General features: G+C 45.0%; 3 protein-coding genes across 13 annotated transcripts in view; 2 read left to right on the top strand and 1 right to left on the bottom strand.

The window, feature by feature from the left end:
- Positions 1-1988, top strand: part of ryr1b (ryanodine receptor 1b (skeletal)) — a 40305-nt gene extending 38317 nt beyond the window's left edge. For all 11 annotated transcript variants that reach the window (XM_057048854.1, XM_057048853.1, XM_057048852.1 and 8 more), the window contains 5 exons: positions 25-181; positions 272-336; positions 423-523; positions 639-690; positions 769-1988. In XM_057048854.1, the coding sequence (XP_056904834.1) occupies positions 25-181; positions 272-336; positions 423-523; positions 639-690; positions 769-864 (471 nt within the window). In that variant the 3' untranslated portion in view covers positions 865-1988. The remainder of the gene's footprint in view (positions 1-24; positions 182-271; positions 337-422; positions 524-638; positions 691-768) is intronic.
- A 589-nt stretch (positions 1989-2577) lies between these two features.
- LOC130534618 (galectin-4-like) lies at positions 2578-6320 on the top strand. The gene is made up of 14 exons (XM_057048961.1): positions 2578-2747; positions 3218-3306; positions 3497-3698; positions 3802-3915; positions 4103-4126; positions 4350-4376; positions 4595-4683; positions 4838-5042; positions 5121-5234; positions 5311-5334; positions 5427-5456; positions 5692-5780; positions 5850-6015; positions 6090-6320. The coding sequence occupies exons 1-14, from the start codon at positions 2709-2711 to the stop codon at positions 6234-6236; spliced, it is 1359 nt and encodes a 452-aa protein (XP_056904941.1). The 5' UTR covers positions 2578-2708; the 3' UTR covers positions 6237-6320.
- Positions 6321-6370: 50 nt separating this feature from the next.
- Positions 6371-23980, bottom strand: LOC130534588 (tyrosine-protein kinase receptor UFO). Its single transcript, XM_057048894.1, has 20 exons — positions 23360-23980; positions 21098-21308; positions 20659-20759; positions 20379-20561; positions 18925-19005; positions 18725-18840; positions 17334-17529; positions 14189-14328; positions 13950-14094; positions 13815-13832; positions 12971-13097; positions 12677-12768; positions 11329-11424; positions 11105-11182; positions 10801-10893; positions 10374-10495; positions 9744-9853; positions 9487-9646; positions 9239-9375; positions 6371-8940 (listed from the first exon to the last, which is right to left on the bottom strand). Exons 1-20 carry the CDS (start codon positions 23493-23495, stop codon positions 8481-8483), a joined length of 2802 nt encoding a protein of 933 aa, XP_056904874.1. The 5' UTR covers positions 23496-23980; the 3' UTR covers positions 6371-8480.
- Between the last annotated feature and the right edge of the window lie 1601 nt (positions 23981-25581).

Genomic DNA, 25581 nt, shown 5'->3' with positions numbered 1-25581 from the left:
GGATGTTCTCATTCCGTCCAACAGTGTTACCTGTTCCACATGTACGTTGGCGTGCGTGCTGGTGGCGGCATAGGAGATGAGATTGAAGACCCAGCCGGCGACGAATACGAACTCTACCGGGTGGTCTTTGACATCACCTTCTTCTTCTTTGTCATTGTCATCCTGCTAGCTATCATCCAAGGTAAGGTTTTATTATTTTATGATCATATTATGCTGTTGATTTCCAAATGCGTTGGTATGTTTTGGGTAAGGAACGGTTCCTGTCCCACAGGTTTAATCATCGACGCCTTTGGAGAGCTCAGAGACCAGCAGGAGCAGGTTAGAGAGGACATGGAGGTAAGGCTGTAGCTAATAACTTCTCATACTATTGATTCTATCGCAGAACAAGCAGGGTTTATTTGAACTGTCTTCTTTCCCTCTAGACAAAGTGTTTTATATGTGGAATAGGAAGCGACTACTTTGACACGACGCCGCACGGCTTCGAGACGCACACCTTAGAGGAACATAACTTGGCCAACTACATGTGAGTCAGAGCCGAGGGATCGTTTAAAACTAAAGCGACATTAAACACGCATACGTCCTCCTGAAATAAGGTCGCGCTGTATTTAATTTACTGGAATTTCCTTTTGTTTTCTCAGGTTCTTCCTCATGTATCTCATAAATAAAGACGAAACAGAACACACAGGACAGGTTTGCTTCCGTTCAAGCTAAAGACACAGCTCTCATTGATAAAAGTTTACATTCTGCTCTCTTTCTGTGCGTTGTCAGGAATCTTACGTGTGGAAGATGTACCAGGAGCGATGCTGGGACTTCTTCCCTGCTGGAGACTGCTTCAGGAAGCAGTATGAGGATCAACTCGGGTAACCCGCTGCAGCGTCCACGTGCACATGAAGTAGATGAGAAACAACGAAGAGAAGAAACGTTACAAAAGGAATAATTGTTTATATGTTAGTTTTGTCCTTCGTGTGCACAAACTATGCATACCTGACTGCACTGTCCAAGCAGAATATTATCAGATACTATCAGAGAGGTTTAAAGAAAGTTTTTATTCTTCTCTAAAACACTACATGGCCTTTTTGTGTAAAATATGCATAGATTGCCTTGCATAGTATCGTTTTTATATACAACAGACTGTCAGTCACTACTGCTGTAAACATGATAGTGCCTATAGCACCTGATACATACTTTTGCTTCCTATATTTAATTTCATTTTATTTAAGAATGCTGGCAACTGTCCAGACCGTGACTAGGCTCCTTTTGTTCCTCTGTAGACACTATGAACGAGTTCTCATGTGTGAACTCTGGTCAGATCAACACGTGACGAAGGCGTGACATTTACGTGTGAGCAGACATTAAGTCTTACACTGCATCCATGGATGGATGGATGTGTTCCCATCTGTGCCATGTAGTGTTGATGTTCCCACAGGCAGTGACACTTAAAAATGACCTATTTATTGCTTTTATTTTTGTTTGTTTCCAGTTGGAACATACTGATGACGGTTGTTGTCAGTGTGTTTCTGGTTCTATTACACTTGCATTGCACACACACCTTTTTTTTGTCTCTCGGTGCATTAAAAGTGTAGGTAATGAATGTATTTAATGTAAACATTTTGACTGCAGCGTCATCGGTAGAACAGTAACATCCCGACTGAGTGGGAGACTTGGATGAAAAGACATATTTTAAATAACCCACAGATACATATATTTATTTTTCTTTGAGTCAGGAAGAATCAAAAATGATCGTGCAATGGTTTTGCTGGGCAGGTGTGTGTTCTGGTCGTGACCCTCACCAGTGTGAAGGTACTGTGACTGACAAAAATGCCTATTTTGTGATCCAAAGGTCCAACTGGCATTTAAGTGCACACATAGGAATCTGCGGCAATCACTGGTTCTACCTGTGGCTTTGGTTTGCACAGAGGCAGCTAATGTCCTCTGAATGACCTGCAGGTTTCACTAAAGAATAAAGAAAAGTATTTTAAAAAACAGCAGCAGCGTGTCATACTGTGTGTTCACGTATAGTTTTTTTTTGTTTGTTTTTTTAAATAGATGCATTTGAATTTTTCTGTTTTCTGTGGGTGTGGCTACTGGAGGGGTTCTGGCATTTAAAGTTCACTCCAAGACATTGAAATGACTGTTTTTGCACATTGAAACACATGACTTGTGTGGCAGACTGAATTCCTGTGTCGCTACGGTTTACTTCAGTAACTAGTGTTGCAGGTTCTACTTCCTGTTTGGCCAGATACCACTGAAAGATCAAATCTCCTATATCATAAAATCTCTTGGGTAATCTACCCGTAAAAAGTTCTGGGTTTATGTTTGAGTATAATATCGCTTCTGCAGCATTAATATTTGCTGCTTCAAAACTCAATCTCCCACACCGATGATCCTACATGAGCTTTTACTTATCAAACTACTTTCGCATCGCATATCACAGTTTTTTAATCTATATTTTATCGTCTACTTGGGATGATTTACAGTTTTAAACAGGTGTGTGCATACCACCCCCAGGCTCAAAGGCTGCCACGCCCACCTCCTCAACCCGGGTGGCTGTTGACTTTGGGAATTGTGAGGATGTTTGGTGATGTCATGGTGGGTTTGGTTCCCAGCTCTCCTCCTCCCTGCTTTTCCTTATAACGCGTCGACCTGCACCTGAAATCAGATCCTGATCAGGATTTCGCCTGCGTGCTTGTCACACACACACTGCTGCCATGTCTTCCGGATTTGGAACTCAGTCGGTTTACGACCCGGTAGGTACGGTGAATTCTGCGGAACTGGATTCATTAGTGCCAGTCGGTGTGAAACCGGTTTAGTCACGTTTGTTTCAGACGTGTTCTGGCCTCTAAACGTTGGTGTTCTGCATGGGACAAGCAGCAGGAACACGTTGTATTTGTGCGGACTACTTCAGTTCCTGTTCAACAGCGCTGTGACTCTTTACATACAATATCACTCCGCTCTACAGGAGTTCTATTGATTAGCTGATTGGCAACAGTCGGTCTCCGGAACTATTTGTGTTGGCGGAACCAAATAAATAATAAAAACCATAATGTCGACTTTTCAAAATGCGCTTTTTTAAACTTCTGAACAAAATCAATATCCCATTTGAGGTCACAAATGGGATATTGATCACACCAGGAGGTTCAGCACAGCAGCACTCCCCCTCGCCTGATAAATGCCTAAATTTCAGTTTTGAGTCTTTTTTCATGAAACTATTGTGCAGGCCATTCCCTACATGGGTCCCATTTCTGGAGGACTGAAGGAGGGGATGTCAGTTGCCGTCAAGGGTGTGGCACCTTTAAACATGACCAGGTTAGTAATTCTTGGATACTACACAAATTTAAGGCTAAAAAAAAGGGGATGTGTTCAAAGCAATAGTTTCCACTCTTTCTTAATCTCTAACCTCCTGTCTGGGTGTGGCAGCTTGGCAGCTCCTTTGATAAATCCTTGTACATCCACACCTTTGATTACTGACTCGGGGCCATTAATATCTGTCCCACAGGTTTGCAATCAACCTGCGCTGTGCCGAGTCGGATTCCAGTGACATCGCTCTTCACTTCAACCCCCGATTTGATGGCAAGGACAAGGTGGTCTTCAACGCCTTTAAGGGCGGCTCCTGGGGCTCAGAGGAGTTCTACCAAATGCCCCTCACCAAAGGGGAGGCCTTCGAGGTTGTCATCAAGGCGACCTCAGAGGCCTATAAGGTCAGGCAAAGCACAGATTGCACAGTATAATGTAACGCACACCTTGTGTGCTTGATTCCCTCAGATTACACATGGTATGGTGTATTTTGCCAATATGTTGCAGATTAAAGTGGATGGGAAGGACTTCTACACCTTTCACCATCGCATCCCCCTCGATCGGGTTTGTGCCATCGAGATAAAAGGAGACGTCTCCGTCCAAACGATTCATTTCTTGGGGGTGAGACGTTGAGCTTTCATTTTCCATGTTGGGGCGGGTGATGTGGTAACAACCACAGGTTTGTGTCTGCACATGTTCATTAATGGTTGTTATGAGGTTACCACATGAGAAGGCATAACCACAACTTTCTGTTTATCTTGTTTGTGTCGCATTGAATCATTCTAAGAATTACTTTTTTAAATTTTAGGGTCATACTTCGGGAGGACACGGAGTGAGTAGACAATATTTGTCAACTAACAAGAGTAACTGATGCTATTAATTACTATAATAAAATGACCATATATTATTACTGTTATGCTTGTACTTTTTTTTTCTTCATCTGGATTTGCAGGGTCTAGTCCCACTTTTAAACCTTGTAGTGAGACTTCTGCTTGATACCTTTGCGTGCATGATGTTTCGTAATTAAAAGCTCGCGTATATTAATGTCATTACAGAGCAATGATGGCCAAGTCACCAACCCTGTAAGTTATCTGTATTTAATAGGCCAAAAGAACCAACTGAATATGGCAATACTGTTGTCATGTTTTCATCGAGTGTCAATGAGAAGGAATTGCAACAATAAGTTACTGGTCACATTACATTTTTCACTTTAACAGTGAAATTATCTAAGTTAATTAAACAGTTGTTGGGTGTGTGAGAATTGTGGAGGTTTATCTTATCATTTGTGTGCACTTTGCAGAAGATTCCCTATATGGGGCCCATTTATGGAGGCCTGAAGGACGGCATGTCAATCAACATTCAGGGAACGGCTCATGAAGACATGGACAGGTATGGACAGGAAAAAGCTCCCTTGTTGAGGGAGATGTCACAACGTCTCGGTCTGTAGTTGTGTTTGTGCATGAGTGAAATCAGTCTAGTCTTGACACCTTTGCTGGGGGGTCTGGAGTAGTATCTAACTCAACAGCTCTCAAATATCTGGTAGTTTTATGATCAACCTGCGCTGTGCTGAGTCCGAGTCCAGCGACATCGCTCTTCACTTCAACCCTCGCTTTACTGGGTGGGACAAGGTGGTCTTCAACTCCTTTGAGAACGACTCCTGGGGCTCCGAGGAGAAGATTCGGTCCATGCCCTTCACCAAAGGCCAGCCCTTCAAAATTGCCTTCATGGTGACCACAGAGGGCTATCAGGTCGGGCAACGAACATTAGAATTTAATCATCGTTGATCATCGAAGCTAGAAATGATATTAACACGGATGTTTGTGCAGGTTAAAGTGGACGGGCAGGATTTCTACACCTTTTCCCATCGCATCCCCCTGGAGCGAGTGTGTGCCATTCACATAGCAGGACAAGTTTCCATCCAGTCTATTAAAGTCTTGGGGGTGAGACTTTAAAGTTTTGCTTTGGATGTAATGGTGGTCATTGTGACAAAGTTAAACGTTTTCCTTTGATTTGCAGGGTGCAACGACAGGACAACAGACGGCGAGTACACTTTGTTACATTTGACACATTCTTCTGTTCAAATTATTATTCGAACTTTGCTAATCAAACTTTATTTCCTCATGTCATTATAGAACACGAATGACCAGAAAGTCTTCAACCCTGTGAGTAAATTCTAGTTATGTAATATTGATTTTGAGGAGTGGGATGTTTTTTGATGTTACTATGAAACTTCAGAGCTTTACAGCTTAATTCTTTGATGCCCTTAGAGGAATTTACAGTACACTAGATGTAATACATGAGTCACAGCTTGGTTAAAGTTTACCTTTTGGAAAACATGTGCAATTAGGTAATCAATGCTGAGACATATTAGAGTTGAATGTTTCTTTTGTGTTCCAGGTTATTCCCTACAGTACCTTAATCCCAGGACAAATGTCCCCTGGCAGGACTTTTACCTTCAGAGGCAACGCTCTCAATGATGCAGACAGGTGTGTGTGCGTGTGAATGAATCTGTGCCCACGCAAGGTTTGACTGCCTTTTACAAATCTCTACTGCAGTTTTGCCATCAACTTCATGGAGAGCAAGTCCAACAACATAGCCCTGCATATCAACCCCAGGGTAAAGGACAAGATTGTTGTGAGAAACACCCGAATTGGAGGCATCTGGGACAAAGAGGAAAGAGAGCTCATCTTCAACCCCTTTGGTCCCGGGCTGTTCTTTGACGTAAGGGCTATCTACATTAAATCCAGTTTAATATATATCAACAAACCTGAATTCTGGAGCATTCTGTCTTCCAGATGTCGGTTACCTGTGACAATGACAAGTTTAAAGTGTCTGTGGATGGACAACACTTGTTTGATTACCACCACAAATTGAAACCCGTCAACATTATTGACAAGCTGGAGATTGTGGGTGATGTGGAGTTTTCCTACATTAGCTTCTGAGACCTAATGTTAGTCACAGTGACCATCTCATCATGTCTTGTGTTGGTCACCTGAATAAGGAAATAAACATTTGTGAATCATGAATGGATCTGGTGTGTATTTACTACCCTCTGCTGGAGTAATGAAGGCACTACTTGTTTTGGAATTCATGATGGATGCATTTATTTCTTGTACAAAATACCTTATAGCTATTGTATAAAAACTGCTTAGCAACAATATAAAGGTAATTAACTGTATAATCCCAATTCAACCAATCATAATCTCAGTACATTTACCAGATCTATACACAAATACTGGCTGTCTGAAGGCACTGATGGTAATGTTGAGCTGTGAGCTTTCAGGCTGGTAATTGTTTAAAGGTGTGGGGGTTTTTTGTTTTTCTTTTGTTAGGCTGAAAATATTCCAAACACACTGGTACTTAAAAATGTTAAAGATCAAATTAAAGCAGCGGCTCACTCTCAGCACCATTGTACCAAAGGTCACGTGAGTAATTCCCACTTTATCCCAACAATCGTTTCAGGAATACTGTTTTGTATGCAAGTACCGTCAATAGTGATATCCTTTTACATAAAAAAACCTCCCAAACTGTGTACGAATAAGGCAAATATGTACAGTATATACTTCAAGATCAAAATAAGTGCATGTATTATGCGACATCATTGAAGCAAAACTTTGGATAGCCAAACCTCTCTAATGCTGCTTTCTGTCTGTATTGTGGTGAAAACCCAATTCTATTTGCAGTACCCAGCCTGGACATGCAAATACAGCCCAGAACAGGTGGGATAATATTACGGAATACATTCTGTTGGACACCCCCCACCACCACCGAATCCATGCAGCTGTTGCTGTGATTGCCTCTTTGAAGCATGTGTGAGACATTAGAGACAGGATGAGCCAGAATGTCAATGAAAGATGGTAAAACACCAGAACAAAGATTAACATATAAACACATATAAACATTGGTGCAAAATGAAACCAGCATATTACTTTTTACAATTTCATTAAAAAAACACTGTGCTTAAGGCAGAAACAAAGCCGTGGCGTTACCCCCAGCATTTGCCTTGTGTATCCCCGACATGTCTGTACCTCCCTTTGTTCTTTTAATGGTTGCGGCCTTGTGATGTGAGCGGCACCTCTGTCCCTGATGAGCAAATACTAAGGTTCCGCACAGAGTCGGGAGGTGTCTGTGTGTAAATAATCATGGCTGCTTCATGCAGAATGAGCAATGCTCCAGCCTGAAGATGGCAGTGGGGCTGCTTGCTACATTAGGCCACACATTAACACAAGCGCGGTTTTTCATTGCTAACAAACGAGGCGTCTTTAAAGTCTTTAAAGCTTGCAGTAGAGTTTTCTTCATTTTTCACTTGGATTTCTCAGTCTGGCAGTGGTTGAGCCGAGTTCACAGCACTTCATGAATCACGGGGGCGACTCATTCTGCACGCAGGTAGTTGTTTCTTGCTGTTGCTGCTGGGACTGATTGTGCTGCAGCATGTGAGGGCAACAGGGCCTTTTTTTTACACTAGTAAGTACCTTCCTCCTGTCTAAAAGCATATTGCATTCACTTGTAAAAAAACAACTGAAAAACTGTTTTTCCCGACTAATTTTTTCTGGTTTTCGGGGTAGTTGTTTTCTGAAATATCAAGGTACTTCAAAGTCCCACCAGAACCTCCCACCTGCAAGTGACCCCCAATGGAGGAGGCCATATATGACCAGCTGATCCTGGAGGAACACACCTACTGTATGTCTAGGAGAGCTGAAGGGTTTGCATTCAGAACAACTGCAAAGTCTTCAACTGCCTGTGCAAAGTCGACCAATATTACTATCTTGACATAACTAAACAAGCTGGTTCTGTTTGCTTCCATTAAATTGAGCTCTCAATTAAGGAATGAATGCATTAAATGCTCTCTAAACTGGAAAAACTGTCCAAAAAACAGGGGAAAAAAACCCTCAGAAAAATTAGAAATGTTTCAAGCGAATGCAAAACGCTTCCCTATTCCTGCTGGTACATCATTCACACATTAACATTGATATTTAAATGTGCTCCTATTAAAGAAACAGGACGTACGGTCTCTGTTCGACGGAATGTCTTTAGCTGTGTGTGCTTGTGCAAAGTATTTGTTGAGGGGGGGGTTGAGGCTGCGCTCATTCGGCAGTGGGAGGCTGGATCCTGTTCTCGGACCTGCAGGAAAGCTGTGGCACACTTGGCAGTGACGAGTCCAGTCAGTGTTTTTAGGTGCACGGCCGTCACTGCCAGGCCATTTTCCTGGGCCCTTCCCTGTCCTCCAACAGCTCCACCGTTGGGGTGGGGGCCGGGGTGGGGTTGGGAGTCGAGTGGCAGGATGGGTGTAGAGGCAGTGTGGCTGCGGAGGATGACACCGGCATGTCCAGACTTTCCAGCGAGTCGGAGAGCGCACGGTTGGTCTCGTGCTGGGGACAGAGGACGTAGCGGTTCGGGTGGTGGACCTCCACTGTGGTCACAGAGTCCAGGCCTTTCAGGCAGAGCGGAGAAGGACCCCTGATGGGGTCTCGGCCTCCAACAGCTCCGAGCTCCATGGATGACTCGTCCATGTTTACGTACAGGATCTCATCTGGGTCCTGAGAGTCTGGCAGGTCCTCAAGGGCCTTTTCCAGCTCACACCTCAAGGTCTCAAACGATGGGCGATCCTTTGGGCTCAGCAGCCAACAGGAAAACATCAGAGCGTAGCTGAAAATCAGGAAAAAGGAACAAGATTCCTGTTTATACACATGAAAAACGGTTTTATAGTTGATGTAGGAATGTTTTCAGGATCAGGTTTGTGATCCCATCTCCTATAGAAAAGAGAGAACTGCAAATTTATTAGGGCGAGTGCTGGGAACAGTCTGCGCAGCAAGTTTATGAGACTAAACATAAATAAAGAGATTGGAATTCCTCATTCAGGTCAGGAGATTTTTGCCTGATGAGGGGAAAAAAAGCCTTGTAAACCAAACATTTCTGAGGCTCATCAAGTGCAGAAAACACTCACATGCAGTCGAGACAGTCTGGAGGCTGTTTAAGACGGTTTCCCTGTCTCAAGTAATCATAAATCTCACTGTTTTCCACCCCCGGATATGGAGTCTGGCCCCGAGTGGCGATCTCCCACATGGTGACCCCGAACGACCACTGAGAGAGACAAACAGGCACTTCATCAGGTACAGGTCAAATGGTAGCCATAGAAACGACACACAGCCATGTCTAGGGTGACCTGATTTCTCAAGATGAGAGTGAACTCACCACGTCGCTCTTCGTGGTGTAGACTCGATCAGCCAAGCTTTCAATGGCGATCCATTTCACAGGCATCTTTGAGATCCTGCCCTGTCTGTAGTAGTCGCCATTGTAGATCTTCTTGGAGAGGCCGAAGTCAGCCACACAAACGTTCATGTTCTCGTTCAACCTGGGGGGGGATTCGTGCTCGGTAAATGCAAACATCATCCTAAAATACTGTAAAGTTGTTTCTCCTCTTAGTATCTTAGAGGAAGAACAAGGCTTACATGCAGTTGCGGGCTGCGAGGTCTCGATGGATGAAGTTCTTGCTGCTGAGGTACTCCATCCCTCGGGCAATATCAGTCATAAACTTCACTAGCATCTGAGACGGGAGGTACTGAAACGGATAAAGGACACGGGGTTTGAGCTACACTTTCCGTTCTGCCCAGCAGGGGGCAGCAGAGCTCACGTGTCTGAGGATGGCTCTGCTGAGCTCAAACTGGGCGCCGCTGTTCAGGAACACCTTCTGTGTTTTTACACATCTGGACCTTTCAGAATTCTGCAGAAGCCTTGTTCTGATTCAGCTCTCAAAATGGCCCCGGCTTCTTGGCAAAGTGGCAAAAATCGGATTCCGAAAAAGCATCCCGTCCAACAACAAATAAAACTGCAGATTGCAAACAATGATCTCAGCGTGTGTGCGAGGCCAAGAACACGTCAGAGCCTCCGACAATGGGTTCACGCTAAACTGAACTTTGGATATCATTTTGCTGACAGAATTCACATGAACTGCTCACCCCTCAACTCATTAAGCTGGTAAATCATTTGGGAAAAGATGTGTCCTGCGGGGTTGTGCGTGAGTGTGCGTGTGTGTGTGTTTTGCTGACTCGACACATTTATTCTTTGCAGTCAAGACCTACCACAGGACAGTCTCCCAGTCTGGAGTAAAGCAGATAGCTATGCAGATCTCCATGTTTCATATAGGGCAAGATGACAACAGGGGAGGGGTAACCTTCGCTCTCTACAGTCTGCAGACACACACCTGTGATAACACACCAGATCACTATCAGAGACACACACTCATATCCAAGAGGACAGGTTTACTCAATAAGGGACAGTGTTGAGTTTAGTTTGCAGGATTTAACTTCATAAAATGAACAGCGAATCATTGTGAATCGGGGCTTTTTCAAAGATTAAAATGAGTCTAAATTAGCTTGGGAGTGTTACCCTGGTAAATCTGGATTGTGTTGAAATCTGAAATGGATTTACTGCCACTTAACAGATCCCAGCCGTAGATGAGGAAAAAAAGAATCAATTTTAGATTTAAATGAGGCTGATCTGATTTACCCAGGAGCCTCATGACGTTGGGGTGGTCAAACTCTTTCATGCAGGCGGCTTCGCGAAGGAAGTCTTCCATCTCCGTGCGGGTACAGATGGCAACTAGAAACAAAAACAGTGCACGGGGTGAGTTCACGTTAACAATTATTAATACCACAGACTTCAGCCTTTCTGGGGGGATATTAAATAGTTATAAATCTTCGGCAATTTGGGGAATCGCCCTTTCTCCAGCTGAAGAACTGTTTTCTGGCCACGGTTGTCATGTTTGACCTTTGACAGCCCTGATTTCTGGGAGCTTTTGCCGTTTACTCACTTTTCATAGTCTTGACAGCAACTTTGAGAACCGATTCCTCCTGCATCAACAGCCCTTCCATCACCGAGCCGAACTCTCCTGATGAGGAAACAGGGTTTAAATGCAACATCGGTGACTTTCGTATCTCACAGTGACATGTGAAGGTCTTAACTGTTACTCTGTAGCCAGTACAAAACATTTTATAGTGTCAGACACATGAGGTGGAAACAAAAATGATTACAGACCTTCTCCCAGTGTTTTCCCAAGTGTTAGTTTATGTCTGTCCACCATTACGTCTTGTAGCTTCTGCTTCAGCTCATCACTGATGCCCAGGCTGTTCACTGAGGGGGGAGAAAAATGAGGATTTCAACCTTTTCCACTCCAGGTTAAAAGGGGTCGCTATTTATTCACTGCATTTAAAAGTCAGAGGACAACAAACATGCAAAAAAAACCAGTTCCTTAATACAAAAGAGCACTCTCAGGAATCCAAAACTTAATCAGGCTATAAACAACGTCCTCTCAGAACACTCTTTAGCCGTCAAACGCCCAGCAGGGGACCTCACCGCGGTGGGGAGATGACGTCAAGGTTTACATTTCCCCGATTTCAGTCGTGAGCAGAAAGGTCCCGGCCAACTGGCCATCGTTGAGTTCGGTCTTGGCCAAGAGGCCTCGCTACAGATATTAGCTCTGTTTTCACATCTGGACCTGAATATGACAATTCCAACAACATGCGTAGATTCCCCCTCCAGCTGCTGCTCCACTATCAATCTGCCACAAGCCGAACAACAGTGCGCTCAGGCCACAAGCACGTAACAACACATGCTGGCGTGACCAACAATTAGCCAATGCATTCAATAAGCCGGGCCCAAGGGTTCTGTTTTACCCTGAGAATCATCCAAAAGTCCTGGTCAACACCAGCAGTGCAAATCCCACCCAAATCCATCTGACATGAGCCTGTCCCTTTTTTTCTCCCAGCATGCATTTCCCTTTTTACTCAGTTGCTTTTTATCCGAGCATCGCCCTCCCTCTGTCTCTTTCAGGTCATTTCTTTTTTTTTTTTGCCTTTTCTCTAAACTTTTGCCTTCTCCCGGCCTCTTTGTGGTTGTGGCAAGCTGAGACCTGCGTATGAGGTATGAGACAAATTTCATGTGTCCATCAGGGACAATGTCAAGGCTTGAATCCGTCCCAGCTGCGTGAAATCGGAATCCGGTGGCTGCGCTCACATCCACGCCACTCTTGTCTGTATTCCCGGGGACCTACGGGAATACTGGCTCGCGATAACGCAGACAGCTACTCCCCACTGAAGCATTACACCAGGAAGACAGCGCCTCCCTCACAGGAGTGTTTCACCTCCAACCAGAGCCGTCATGAAACCCTTTAACTGATCGCAACCCGACCTTTTATTCAGCCAAAGGAAACTGCAGATCCGTCTCTTTCTTTCCCCTTTTCCCCCCTTTCTTACTATCTACCCAGACAGAGGCAGGTTGGTGCATGCAGAGAGGCACATCTCCCACTGCTGCAGGTACAACCAGGCACAAATATTTGAAATGCCGTTGTTCTGAGCAGCTCGGGGGGGCAGAGCAGTAAACTCACACGTCGCTTCTGTTGTTCTGCGGCTGTAGGTCCGACGAGCACGGTACCTGACCACCAGCTCTCCGCTCTCCATCATGGGCTCAAACGCCTCCCTGTCAATGCAGAAATGAATGAATACACAGAGAGAATGTGACAGTTGGTGGGTTTTGATCTTTTTTTTTTGCTATCCTCTGCTCTAGAATGCCCTCATACATGTAGCAGGAAGGTCAAGGAACTAAAAACAAGTAAACTTTGGTTTGGAACAGTAATACGGTCCCTCCCTTCCACCCACGTGGAGCAAAACTGCCTACGCACCCGAATCTTGTCTCCTTTCGCCGCAGCTTGGCCACGTAAACAACCATGAGCACAGCCATGGACACGGCACCAGCAATGCCCATCACCACATACCACCAGTGCCAGGAAAATCCCGCGGGAGGGGGATCTGAGGGAGGACACAGCCGGGCATAAAGGAACATTCACAACCGCTGTTTAAAGGTTATGGATTATATATGACAGATTTTTTTTAAATTTTACTAATTATAATCACCTGAGCCTCCACCTCTAATTTAAGAGCTTATAAAAACTTTACTTAAGCCAACACATAAACACATTTTAATCTGACGTAGACAAGATTTGGGGATCAAATAATTGGTCCCAACAGACTTAATGTAGTATTACTATTGATGGGTTTATTTGTATTTATAAACTTGCCTTTCACTGTCAGATTTTTTTTTCTATTTTGATGCGTCATGCATTAATTCACAAATTTCCCGTGAGTGCACTCACAACCCTCTTCCACCAGTTCGCACCCAGTCTCCTGCACTTTCACTGCCTCTTTCCAATCAGCCGTTCTTGTTTGAACCCTCTGCATTAGCCTAAGCTAACAGAGATGCTCCACTGTCTCCTTCTGTTATAAATATTTATGACGTGTCTCCTATTCAGCCCTCTTCCCCATTCTGTATGTCTGAGCTCCTCTCTTCTCCTTTTTTCTGTTCCTTCCTCCTTTCTGAGCTTCACAGGAAGGAACCCTCAGGCTCACAGAGGAGAAAGGAGAAGTCTCATGGTGGAAGAGAGAGCATGAGATAATGTCCCTTCCTGGTCAATATGTGTCATTTCAGAGGTCATAGCAGAGTTTGAAAACCAGAAAAAAGTGACTCACCTCTAAATTCCCCCATTTCTGTGGGAGGAAAGAAAAAGGAGAATTCAAGATTTTTTTTCCCCCCCTCAGCTTTAATCCAAACATTGTCTATGATCATTGTTATCTGCTAAATTTAAATAAAGGTTTGCCACTCACCAGGACTGACAAGACTCAGAGTCTGTGAGGGGGTCCAGGGCCCCCTCCCTGCCCCGGTATAGGCACATACTCGGAAAGACACGTTGGACAACGGCATGGACAGGTTGATTGACAGCTCGGTGTCCAATCCAGTGTCCACATAAAACTGTCCATAGAAAAAGCCACAGTTGTCAGTATGAAATGATCCTGACATAAGCTGTCAGTTTGGCGAAGCCCGCGTGTGATCGTCCACGACTCACCTGCTGAGCGGCGGGGGTGCTGTACTCCACCATGTAGCCCTGCAGCTCCCCGTTGAGCCTTCCTGGAGGTCCCTCCCACGCCATTAACACTTCAGTCCCATTTAACACCGCGGTCACATTCACTGGTGGGTTTTCTGGCACTGGAACACAAAAAACAGCAAACGTCAGCGGCATTTCTTTACATTACAACTGTTTATGTGTTCACAAAACAAAGAAGCAACGTATGAGGAATCATCAGGGTCCACCTGATAACCAGGGGAAATGGGGTTTGCTAGGCGTGTCTTGTTTTGACAGCCTAGATCCTCGAGAGTGCAGAAAAGGACACAGCTGTAAGGAGAAAATACCAAAGAATGTGGAGAATTCATCCAGGAGAAAAAGGCAAATTTAGGGCAGCACAAACGGGCGAATGCACTCCATTCACGAGGTAACGGGGCCCACAGTGAACTCAGACGCGTGCACGCCAATGCGTCTCCCAGTGCCTTTAATCCTGATCTGTTGATCACTTTATCTGACATCATCATTTTTGAAACAGTGGGAACAGAATCTGCCGTTGTTGCAGACTGAAAAAGTAACAGAAAATAAACACCCACGCGCGCCTCCGCCAGCACACGCAATAAGTCAGCCCGTGCTGCTACGTGTTGGGAAACATGGCCCAGCCTATGGATGATGCTATCAGGAGTCATTTGCTGGATGATTGTTTCCACATGTGCTCGCCGGTCCGCCTTCCAGCAGCAGTAACAACAACAATAAGAAACAACTCCAGCTCAAGTTTGCTAACGTAGTTCTTCTCCACCATTTCTGCCTCTCTATCTCTGGTTCCTTCTGTTTTCTTTCTGACGTTTTTCTTTCTTTCTTTCATCCAAGATGACTAAACCCCCCCCCCCCCCTCGACTTTTTTTCCCCCTCGCTGCCTTCTCTGAGGTAATGCTACTCTCTTTGTTGCCATGGAGCCATAAACGCAATAGAACAAAGATGTAATTTGTCCACACATACAAAAAAAAACTGGCAGAAGGGTCTAGAAAATAAACATTTTTTATTGAATTAACAGGAGTTGCAAAATGCATTGTGTTTAAGCACTTCAGCCTTTTCCCTGGATATGCTGAAAAACTATTATATTTTTGCTGGGTGTGTGAGAGCAACACCGTTAAAGTTGAGACAAGGATTTTAAAAAAAGGAGGTCGCCCTTCAGGGGAGGGATGATTCATTACCCTGGCGTCTGCCTGTTTTCCATCACTGCAAACAAACTGGTGTCATCAGCAATATTCACCTCCACTTTAGTGGGAGAATAATCTACTGTCTGTCTTTAATCACTTCTTTTGTAATGCCTGGCAGCATTAAAAGGGGCCTTAATGTGACACATGTGTTTGTGTGTGGTTACGCTCCTGCCTCACTTCCATCAGGACAGTTTATACCGTGAATATATTTGAAACCCAATTATTTCTACAGCTTTATGAACCAGAATGTTACATTGCTCCCTTCCTCTGTCGACGATGACCCACGACCCCCTTCTGTTCTCTCATCCTTGGGGAAAAGTCGTGGGCTCTGGGAAAACAGCAAATGAGTGTTTTCTCAAAGTGCCTCCGTCCCTCATTTCCCCTGCACTTCTATCCATTCCTTCCACAGTCCCACCCCAGACCTCTTTGTTTTTGTTTTTTTCCCACAGTGCCTTGCAGTATATGTTGCGAAAAAGCATCGCGGGTCTTCTGAGGTCAAATCGAAAGGGGAAATGAGAGCCGGCAGAAGCGAGAGACTGGAATAAAAAATAAAAATGGATATTTTTACCAGGATGACACACTTAAGGAACAATGCAGCACGTTTCCAAACTATTACTGATGAAAAACAAATCAGCTGAAAGAAATTCCAGAGGAAGGACTGAAAAATAAAAACCTCAGCACTCAAAACAAAGAGATGTGGACACTGCGTGATGATCCAAGTCTCCCCTTCATTCTTCCACTTCTCTGACCTTCAGTGTTTCCTGAACTATCTCTGAGCACCAGCTGAGGCTTATCGGCTGTTCCCTCATTGTCCAGGCTGTTAGGACAAGTGCGGGGAGCGCGGACAACGAAACTCCAAGAATTTGTGATTCATTTTGCAATAATAAAGAAGTGAAACCTGAAAAGCCAAAATGCCGTCACATCAGACAGCCACTTCTCGCCTCTCTTGATTTTATTCACTACATTTCTTCCCTTTTCTAACAGTGAGAATCTGCATCGCAGTGTTCAGATTACTGCTAGCTTCCATTACGGAAATCCCCAGCATCCCTACAGTTGCATATCTCTCCTCTTAGTATACACTCTTTCCACTCTTGTTCATCCAGTATGAGCTGGCATGGAAAATCCCACCTCAGTTTATACTGAAGCACACAGCAGCTCAACATTTGAGATTGGACAGAGAGCTACGAACCCACATGAGGAGAGTTTAAGGTCCCTCCTTCTCTCCAGGATCCACTCTGCCAGCCCAGAGTTTACATTTCAATAGGAGTGTGTAGAGGTACAGTAACAGGTCTGGCATCCGTTATAAACAGACCAAAAGAGGCAGGACGGATTACCGTCAGTAACAGTCGACTATAACTTCAACCTGAAACCCTGACTCAGTTTGAGTCAAGACGAGAACCGTCGCCACGGCGCAGAGGGCTCAATCCTCCATCCCAAACAAGCTCATAAAAAATGTGTCTTGCTGGAGAAAAGTGAATGACTCACCATGAATGTGGCTACTGTACCCAAAGACCACCACCCAGACCACGCTGAATGGGCTCTGTTTGAATTCATTTTAAGTAGGATTCCAGTTTATTTCAACATTATTTAAACTACCTAAATGTAGTTGAATGTGCTCGGTGTGCTTGATATGTTTTGCTCCGGGTCATACTCTGACAGATCCTACTCCCTGTAAGCTGCTATTTTTAAAGACTGAAAGACTAATAACGTAAACCTTTGTGCATTTTTACTGCCCGCTTTTAATAATTAAGCTTCGGAACAGACATAAGAAAGTTTAAACTGCTATCGTTTCAGGACGTTAAGGCCCACTCAGGAGTGGGAGGAAACCTGGACTTAGAACCAGTAGCCAGATAACCTTAAACGTGACCGACTTCAGAGGGAGTGATCCCACACTTACTGAAAACAAACATGTCCTCACTCAGAAGACTCACCTCCTTCTTTGGTGCGCAGTTCAACCCAGGGTGACCAGTCAGACGGGCCCTGGCTGCTGTGACAGGCGACCCTGACAGCGTAAGAGCTGTGGGGCTCCAGGTCCTCGATCAGGTGTGTGATGGGTGGGATGTCCACGTTCTGGTTGTGGATCAGCTCATCGGGCTGTTCCTCGAGGTCCTCGCTCAGGTGTTTGGCCTATAGGGGTTAAAGGGCAAAGATTTGTGGAATCACTCAAATTAAAAAAAAAAGGGCATTAAAACCTGACCATTTTAAAAAGCCAGGATCAGCCAGGTGAAGAGCAGAAGGTTTGAACGACAATAAAAAAAAAAGGAGAGTGGAAGAAACCTGTTGACTCTGCGAAGGCTGTGGTAAACACATTTAAAGAGGAACACAAGGCAGGAAAAAATACTGCAGCAATTTTCAAACCACATTAAAGTTACTGCTGCTCACTGCTGTGCTGCTCATTAAAACGGCTCCTCGAGGCTACAGAGAGCACGTCTTAGGGTGGGCTTCACATTAAAAAGCTTAAGAAAACAATAAATACATGAGCAACCACAGATTAAACATATTACGTGTCCTCATATGAAGCAGGTACAATATTATATGTGTATTCAGAAGTCCAGGAGAAAAGTGGATGGATATTTATTCCTGGGTGGAGGATTCCAAAACAATATTCTATGAATCAGGAGAGTTTGAGTGTGTGTGTGAGAGTCATTCCTAACCAGATGAATCACTGTGCAGCTTGAGAACTGCGTTTAATCAAATTGTACAGCTCATCCCTGAGTCACGCTTGTGGCTACATTCTCCTTGTATGGCCCAAACTCACGATACCTACTGTCAATTCTTTCTTTCTGTCCTTCTCTCTGTAGCCTGGTTTTTTGTTTCTCAGTGCAGCACAATGAGCCATTAAATTCAGATTTTTGCCCCTTTCTGCAGAGGCTGGCCCCTCGCCTCGTTCCCCTGTGAGGGGGTAACGGATGGTCGAAGGGAGGGAGCGAGAAAATAAAGAGGTACGAGGGGCAGCTTTATTAGAACCAGACGTCTATGGGTGGTGCTGCATTGCTTTTTTCTCGAGGAGAAAACGTCCCTCCTCTCAGCTAGAAACTCCAGCAGCCAGAGCAAAGTGTAGTGGCAGAGAGACACTGACGTAGAGAGAGTGAGAGAGAGGGAGAGGGAGTGGTACTACAAAAGATTAATCCAGAGGGCCACTTTCCCAGAGTGAAACCTGATCTGGAGCTACAGGAATAAAGCAGGGAAGGGATGACATGTGGAAGATAGGGATAACTATAGTTTAAGGTAAAACTTGTAAAAGGTGAGGCGTTGTCTCTGAACGACAAAGACAAACAATGGCAGCATTTCTGTCACACACACAATCTTGTTCTTTTTTTACCTGCACAGAACAGTGAATTATTGGGTAGTCCCCCCCAAACCCAGGCGTCCATGACAGACGGAGACTGGACTGAGTTATCTCTACAGCTCTGACATGTTTGGGTCGGGATGGAAGAACTGAAGAAGAAGGAAATGAAATGATTAAAATAATAAAGAGTGTCTAAATGGAGGTGGCAGAAATGCTGTCGCGGCTCCACCTACCAGTGATGGTACCAGATCCAGATGTAGCCACACCTTTGCGGTTGTGAGCCTCACAGGAAAACGTGCTGGTCCTGTTTAAACCTGGATGAAACAAAATGAAACAAAATGAATGACTTTAACTCATTCGTGGCCCGAGGAATGCAGTCATCAGCGCTGGAATCGGCGACCAGCGACGTTGAAAGGCAACACAAACACTGGAACATGTGACTCTTTTTTATCGGCGTTATCTAACACCCAAACATTGTCCGCTGGCCACAGACGGCTCACACGCAGCCACACAGCGCGTTGTTTTGTGAGAACACACCATGCCTCCATTGTGTCACGGCCGGAAAAGCGACAGGGAGTGTGACTCTTGTGAAGGATTGTGAGGGAGAAGAGGAAGGAGGAAGGAGCTGGGGATGAGCACTAGAGTGGTGCGGGTGAACGAACAGCTCATCAGATTGTCTCAGGATTGCGACACTTTACTTTTTTTCTTTTCCTTCCCCATCACAAAACCACAACACAACATCCCCTGATCAGCTGATTAAATCTGCCATTTGTTGACCACAGTGACTGGGACATGGAGCTGGACCTCAGGCTGAAGGCTTTCACTATAAATAAAGCTCATGCTTGGATTCTTTCTCATTCAGAACTCATTAGCATTGATGTAACACCATCAAAGCAAAAAGGGCATGATGTGCAGATCATATACATCATAGTTCGAGGTGAACTAAGAGTTTCTTTACTTCTGCCTTGGTTGGGGCTGGTGGTCTGCCAGAGGCAGCCAGCTGCCCATTCCAGAGACGTGAGTGTTGGTTACCATCAAAGGGGTCCTGGTCGACACCAACCAGCCTGCTGTGATGAGTCAAACCAGATTCTTCCCTCTGACTCACTGGGCTCTGATTTTTATCACTGAGATTCCTTTCAGTGCTTATTTATCTCTCCTCACCCGGCTATTGTTCATCTCCACATGTTCAGCCATTGGACACATGACCACAAGGCAAATCCTTGATGGCTTCGTGCACTTATGTGGGTCAGCCTGAGCTCTCCATGGGGGAAAATGTGGTTAATGTGGGGTTTTGTTTCAGCCATTGCAGAGCTTTTGAACCCATCGAAGACAGTTGTTATGTTGCTTTTGAAGTCCTACATAATTATTATCCTACAGTAAATTAAACCAAAACCAGTGGGTACAAATTTGTCCTGTAAATCAAAAACTCTGTTAGTTGGATTCACAAATTATACTTTCATATATAACCTTAAAGTTAGACAGAATCATGACTTTATTTCAACCTGATAAAACTCAGCTGCTGATTGCCTATTAATAATGTAAAAAGATGCGTTTGGGTGCACCTGCAGCAGCAACACTGCATGTTGCTCATTTACGTAGACCTTTAACACTACACAACTCATTTCTGTAACTCCATACAACATTTGCACATATTCTGCTGCTGAGATAAGAAAATGAAAGACAATACCTGTCAGGTTGAAGGTAGAAGGCGAGAGAGCAACTGGGTCTGTTAGGGAGTTGAGGGGAGCACCATCCTGCAGCCAGATGACCCTGACAGGCTCTGGAGGGCCGTGGGCCACACAGCTCAGGCTCAGGGACACGTTGGCCTCCACAGACATGTGTTGGGGTTCCACAGAGAAATGTGGAAGACCTGAGGAAGAAACAGCTGAATGAGGACTTTCAAAAAGCCAGATTTGGCGCACTTGGGTTTAATTTTGTAGCTATTATGGAATGGATGAGGAGCTCACCCTCGAGCTGAATGCTTCCCTCTTTGGAAAAGATCTCCTGTTCTTCTGACAAAACGGCACATTGATAGGAGCCCATGTCTGAAAGCTGAACCTTCTCGATTCTGTTGAGATGCGATAAAAGTCAAGTAAAGATCAGGCAATGGTAAAGTCAGACGGGGGCATAAATATGTATAAACCCTGATTAATTTCCTTTAGGACTTTATGATCCCATCAAGCAGGATTAAATACATGAATCTAGACGAAAAATTAAAGTGGCCTCAAATGGCTGATGTAAGCTGTCGCCTGGTTAAGCAGGTAACAGGGTGAGGTGGAGGAACAGGAAATAAAAACAATCACAGCGGCTGCATTACAGACATTTTTAGGACAGGTGGGGCTGCGACAGCTCGGGAGAAGGTTTATCCTAACATTTCGGTAGGCAGAACAGAGAGGTTCCACCCACCTGAGCGTGCTAATGACAGTCCAACTGTTGCTGCCAGTGTGGACCTGGAACTGGTTGGTGTCCGTGTAATGAAGCGGCACACTATCTCTCAGCCAGAGCACATCAGGGGGGTCCTCTTCTTCTCCCCCTGTGCCTCTCAGGGTGCAGTCCATGACAACAGGCTTTCCCAATGAAGAGATGACAGTCCTGGGATTCTGCTCAAACACCAGATCTTTGGTTGGGGGAGGGGGAGGGGGGAAGGCTTGGGTTAATTATTCTCTCAAATCTAAAAAAATCAGGAAAGGTGCTTTTATTTTGAAGTCCGGTTTTGAACGGAGCCCCTTATCTTGTGCCCCTCACTAACAGAGAGGCTGACCTGAGCGGGACCGTGCTGATAGTGGGACAAAGGCTCCTTGTTAGAAGACGGCAGCTCCTGCTGCACCATCAGTGCCAGACACAACCACGAGAAATATCAATGTTTCTACAGCGCAATGTTAAAACGCATATACAGGGGGGGCAGACATGCCTTACAGGATCAAAAAGGATTCTTTTATCAAAATAAACATTTCCAAAAAAGTGGACAGCCTCTGCAGAAGGCGCCAAACGTCTTGTTCTGAAAAAATAGTAAACAGGAAAAATGCAAACTTGGCTTCAGCACAGAATAAATCACCTCACTTGACTGAATGATGCCTAAAGATTTTCTCAAGCTTGTCAAGCGGCCCGCCCAGTGTGTTTCATGAGCCACCTTTGACATCTGACCCCCCCCTCACTGTGACCTGCAGGACCCCACTGCATCTCCCTGAAATACTTGGCCTTGGACCTTATTTAGAAGTCTGGTTCTGTAGAAGTGCGAGTGATACACAAACATAAGCCAGCATTCAATAAACTTCTTCTGGGAGAGTGCTGAGCTCCACAACGCCCCCTTAACACACACACACACACACACACACACACACACACACACACACACACACACACACACGCGCGCACACACACACACACACACTCTTTTTCTGTGCGCTTTTTGGCATTAAAAGTCATTCCTCCCCTCATTTTCAAGCTTGGCTGAGCACTTTGAAGAAACCGCGCAGCCCTGACTTTTTTCACCGTCATAGCCAACAAAACCAGACCCACTTTCCTGCGCCGTCTCTTCGGGCTGCATTGATACAATACTAAGCCCATAAAGCTTTTATGAGAAGGCAGAGACATCAGGTCGCGTGTGATCATTTAGGCCAAACTACCCCCCCTTTTGTCCCCACGCTTCCCTACGTCCAGTCTCCCTCCACATTATCCCTTTACAGTAAATGCCTGGATGTTAAATGTCATAGAGACAAAATCCCAACACAGTCCAAGCATGTATCTCCTCTCACCCCCTCCTTCATGTCTCTGGCTCTTGTTACCCCCCCACCACCACCACCACGTCTGCACTTTTGCCCTTTTATCATTTAGACTTCTTTTCATGCCATTCCACCGATTCATCGCTACATGGTTTTCCGCCTCCCCTCCGAACTGGCTCTTTCACTCTGGCTCCCTGATCCCATCCATCATTCTGATGCTTCAGTCTGAGTCAGAGCAGCTCTGACTCACAAACCAAAACATTTGCCCCCTGAACCCCCCATTCCACAGTCCTGAGCTGCAGGTTCCTGCTGCATACATAAAGGAAGTGAGACATTGATTAAGATTGTCTTCAGACCCGTGGCCAAGGAATCATAAATCACAGCAGCATGTGGAAGAGTCTGTCCTTTCAGGGCAGGGGGGTGTCCAGGGTGACAGTAATGGCCAAAACACATGACCTGACAGGTGAAGGCCCCTGTGGAGATGTTTTTAAGACAGAGGTCTGTCTTGTCTGTCCCCAAAATGCATTTCTCGAACATTGTTTCACTTCCCTGAGGGATTTATTTTAAGTCCCTTCCTGGAATTCAGACCTTAAAATTCTTCAAATACCACAACTAATGTGAGTCCCTGTTTGGATTCCAACAAGAGTTCACACTGCCGATGATTCCTCCTCAGAAACCACCATTCTCTCCTCTCTCGTCTTAAAATCTTCTCCAGGAGCCGAAGAGATTCTCTCCCTCACACTTTACCTGCTGCTCGATAAGGGGGGAAAGACTCCAAGTGGTTTTAAACAGCGTTTCGTGCGTAATGAATCGTGCTGGCCAGATGTTGAAGCTGCAGCTGCGGTTATGTATTTGCAACCCCAAAACAAATTAATTCTTAGAGAGAAGGAACCGAAAACAGGCTGCTAATTGGTCGTTAACGCCAGAGCTGGACTGGAAGGCTTACCTGTCAGCGTACTGGTGGCTACACACCTCCAGGAGCAAAAAGTGACGGCGAAGATCCAAATCAACATTTCCGAGGTGCAGATTTTCCTTGGCTTCATGATATTAGCAGCCGTCGTCAGAACCTTGACGGGCTCCATCTGCACATCTCAGCAGCGGGTAAACTTCAGTGACTCTTGAGTTGGCGTTGAAAATGTGATCAAAGCAACCCCCCCTCGTTTCAATTCCCCTTTCAAAGAAAGAAGTCGGAGCTCCTCAGAGGTGCTGCTGTGTTCCTCTGCTGCCGTGAATCTTCATGACGCTATGCAAGACTTTTTCCACAAAAAGCGCAACAACGTCTCCGACCAGCTGACCGAGTTGTCCAAAGTTGTCGAGTCTATTTCTGGCGACCGAGGCAGTAGTTTTAAATCAGTGTTTCCCCGCACTCTGTTGTCCAAACTCTTCCTTCCCAGGCCACCGGTTTCTTCACACTCCCGCAGACGTTCCTTTGGTTTTTTCTTTTCCCTCTCTCCACCGTCAAATAGGATTCAAATTCCTCAGCCCGAGTTCTTTCCACCCTCTTAACCCTCCCCCTCCTCTCCTCAGAGGATGTGAGAAACCCCGCCGAATGCTGATTGTCTCAGCACTATCCCTCATTCGCCTCCTGATTACGCGCAGATCCGCAGCAGCGGTAAATAACTGCGCGTCAACAGTTTCCCGCAAAAGTCCGTCAGCACATCATAGATGCACAGGATACACGTGGCTTAGTGAGTCCATAATAATAATAATAATATAATAATAATAATAATAATAATAATAATAATACTCTGTCCATTTATTATAGGGGTTTCTATTTATGTCTATTTTTTGCCTCATCAGCTACTTTAAATGAAGAGTTTTACTTCTCACTGTGGAGACACACAAGTGACTCCACAGTGAGAAGTAAAACTGTAAAATATTTTTTAAGAATGGAGAAATAGTTGAAAGTCCATGTGTTTCTACACATCTAGAGAGTATTTTTTTTATCTATCTATCTATCTATCTATCTATCTATCTATCTATCTATCTATCTATCTATCTATCTATCTATCTATCTATCTATCTATCTATCTATCTATATCTATCTATCTATCTATCTATCTATCTATCTATCTAGGCAAAGAGGGGAAGGAGGACCTTCAAGGGCAAGAACATATGACAGTAGCCTCAAACTGGAAAACCTGCCATGAAAACCTTGGTAAATTTGTCTGAAATCAGTCCGATCTCCACCCAAACAGTGCGAGATGTCACCAGCTGCAGTCCAAATAAATGCTGCTGCCACAGATTCCCATCAGCTGTCCGCTGCGGGAGTGTGTGTCGGGGTGGCCGAGCTGTCTGGGCGATGGTGGCCCTCACTGTCTGCAGAAGTTCACACACCATTCAGGAGGAACTGATTTACTTCAAAGATTCCAGTGGCTGCATGAAAATAAAGGGAGGGGCTGGGACTCAGGTTGAGAAGACTCGCTGGCCCTTTAAACATGGACAGTGTTGTGTTCCCAGGGTCTTTAATGGAGACAGAAAGGGACGGAGAAAGACCCCATTGTATATGCTCTTTTCCATAGCAGCCTGTGCAATAGTGCTCTCGCTGCTCCCAGACAGAAGCCCAGAGACAGAGCAAGAGGGGCTAGGAGGGGGGAAGGAGGGTCACCGAGGGGGTCTCGAACAAGAAAGAGGGGTGTTATACCCAAAAAGACAAAGTTTTGGAGCTCTCTGGGTCTGGAGTGAGTGAATGTTTAGGTTCTGAGGGGGATGGGCTTGAGCTCTGCAGAATCAGCTTGTTTTGCTCTCAGGAAAATCCAGCAAACACAAACTCAACACACACACACACTCAACATTATTTGCAAGCCATTTTAGATATATGTAGATATATACACCAGCAAGAGGCTTTTCTCAGTGTCAGAATCGATCACCATTCAGAACCAGCGATTGCCTGCAGTTATTAGGAAACTTAATGCAAGACAACAAGAAAAAAAAACAACACCTGCAGTCCTCATTTCCCTTCGTGTTGCTTAAATTTTACTGGATGCAACCACACAAGAGCTTCAGCAACCTGTTGCTCTATACGTTTCACGGGTTGCTCTGCCCCCTGCTGGTAACAATGGGAACAACCTATCAAGACGTAAGAATGCATGACGATAGTGGATAGACGCAGGATGTAATTTCGTAGTTCTGGGGATTTATTTCTTTATGAGTCGGCAGACGGTGTTT

Source organism: Takifugu flavidus, chromosome 12, assembly GCF_003711565.1.
Source record: "Takifugu flavidus isolate HTHZ2018 chromosome 12, ASM371156v2, whole genome shotgun sequence".
NCBI lineage: Eukaryota > Metazoa > Chordata > Actinopteri > Tetraodontiformes > Tetraodontidae > Takifugu > Takifugu flavidus.
This window is presented reverse-complemented; position numbering and strand designations above follow the sequence as displayed.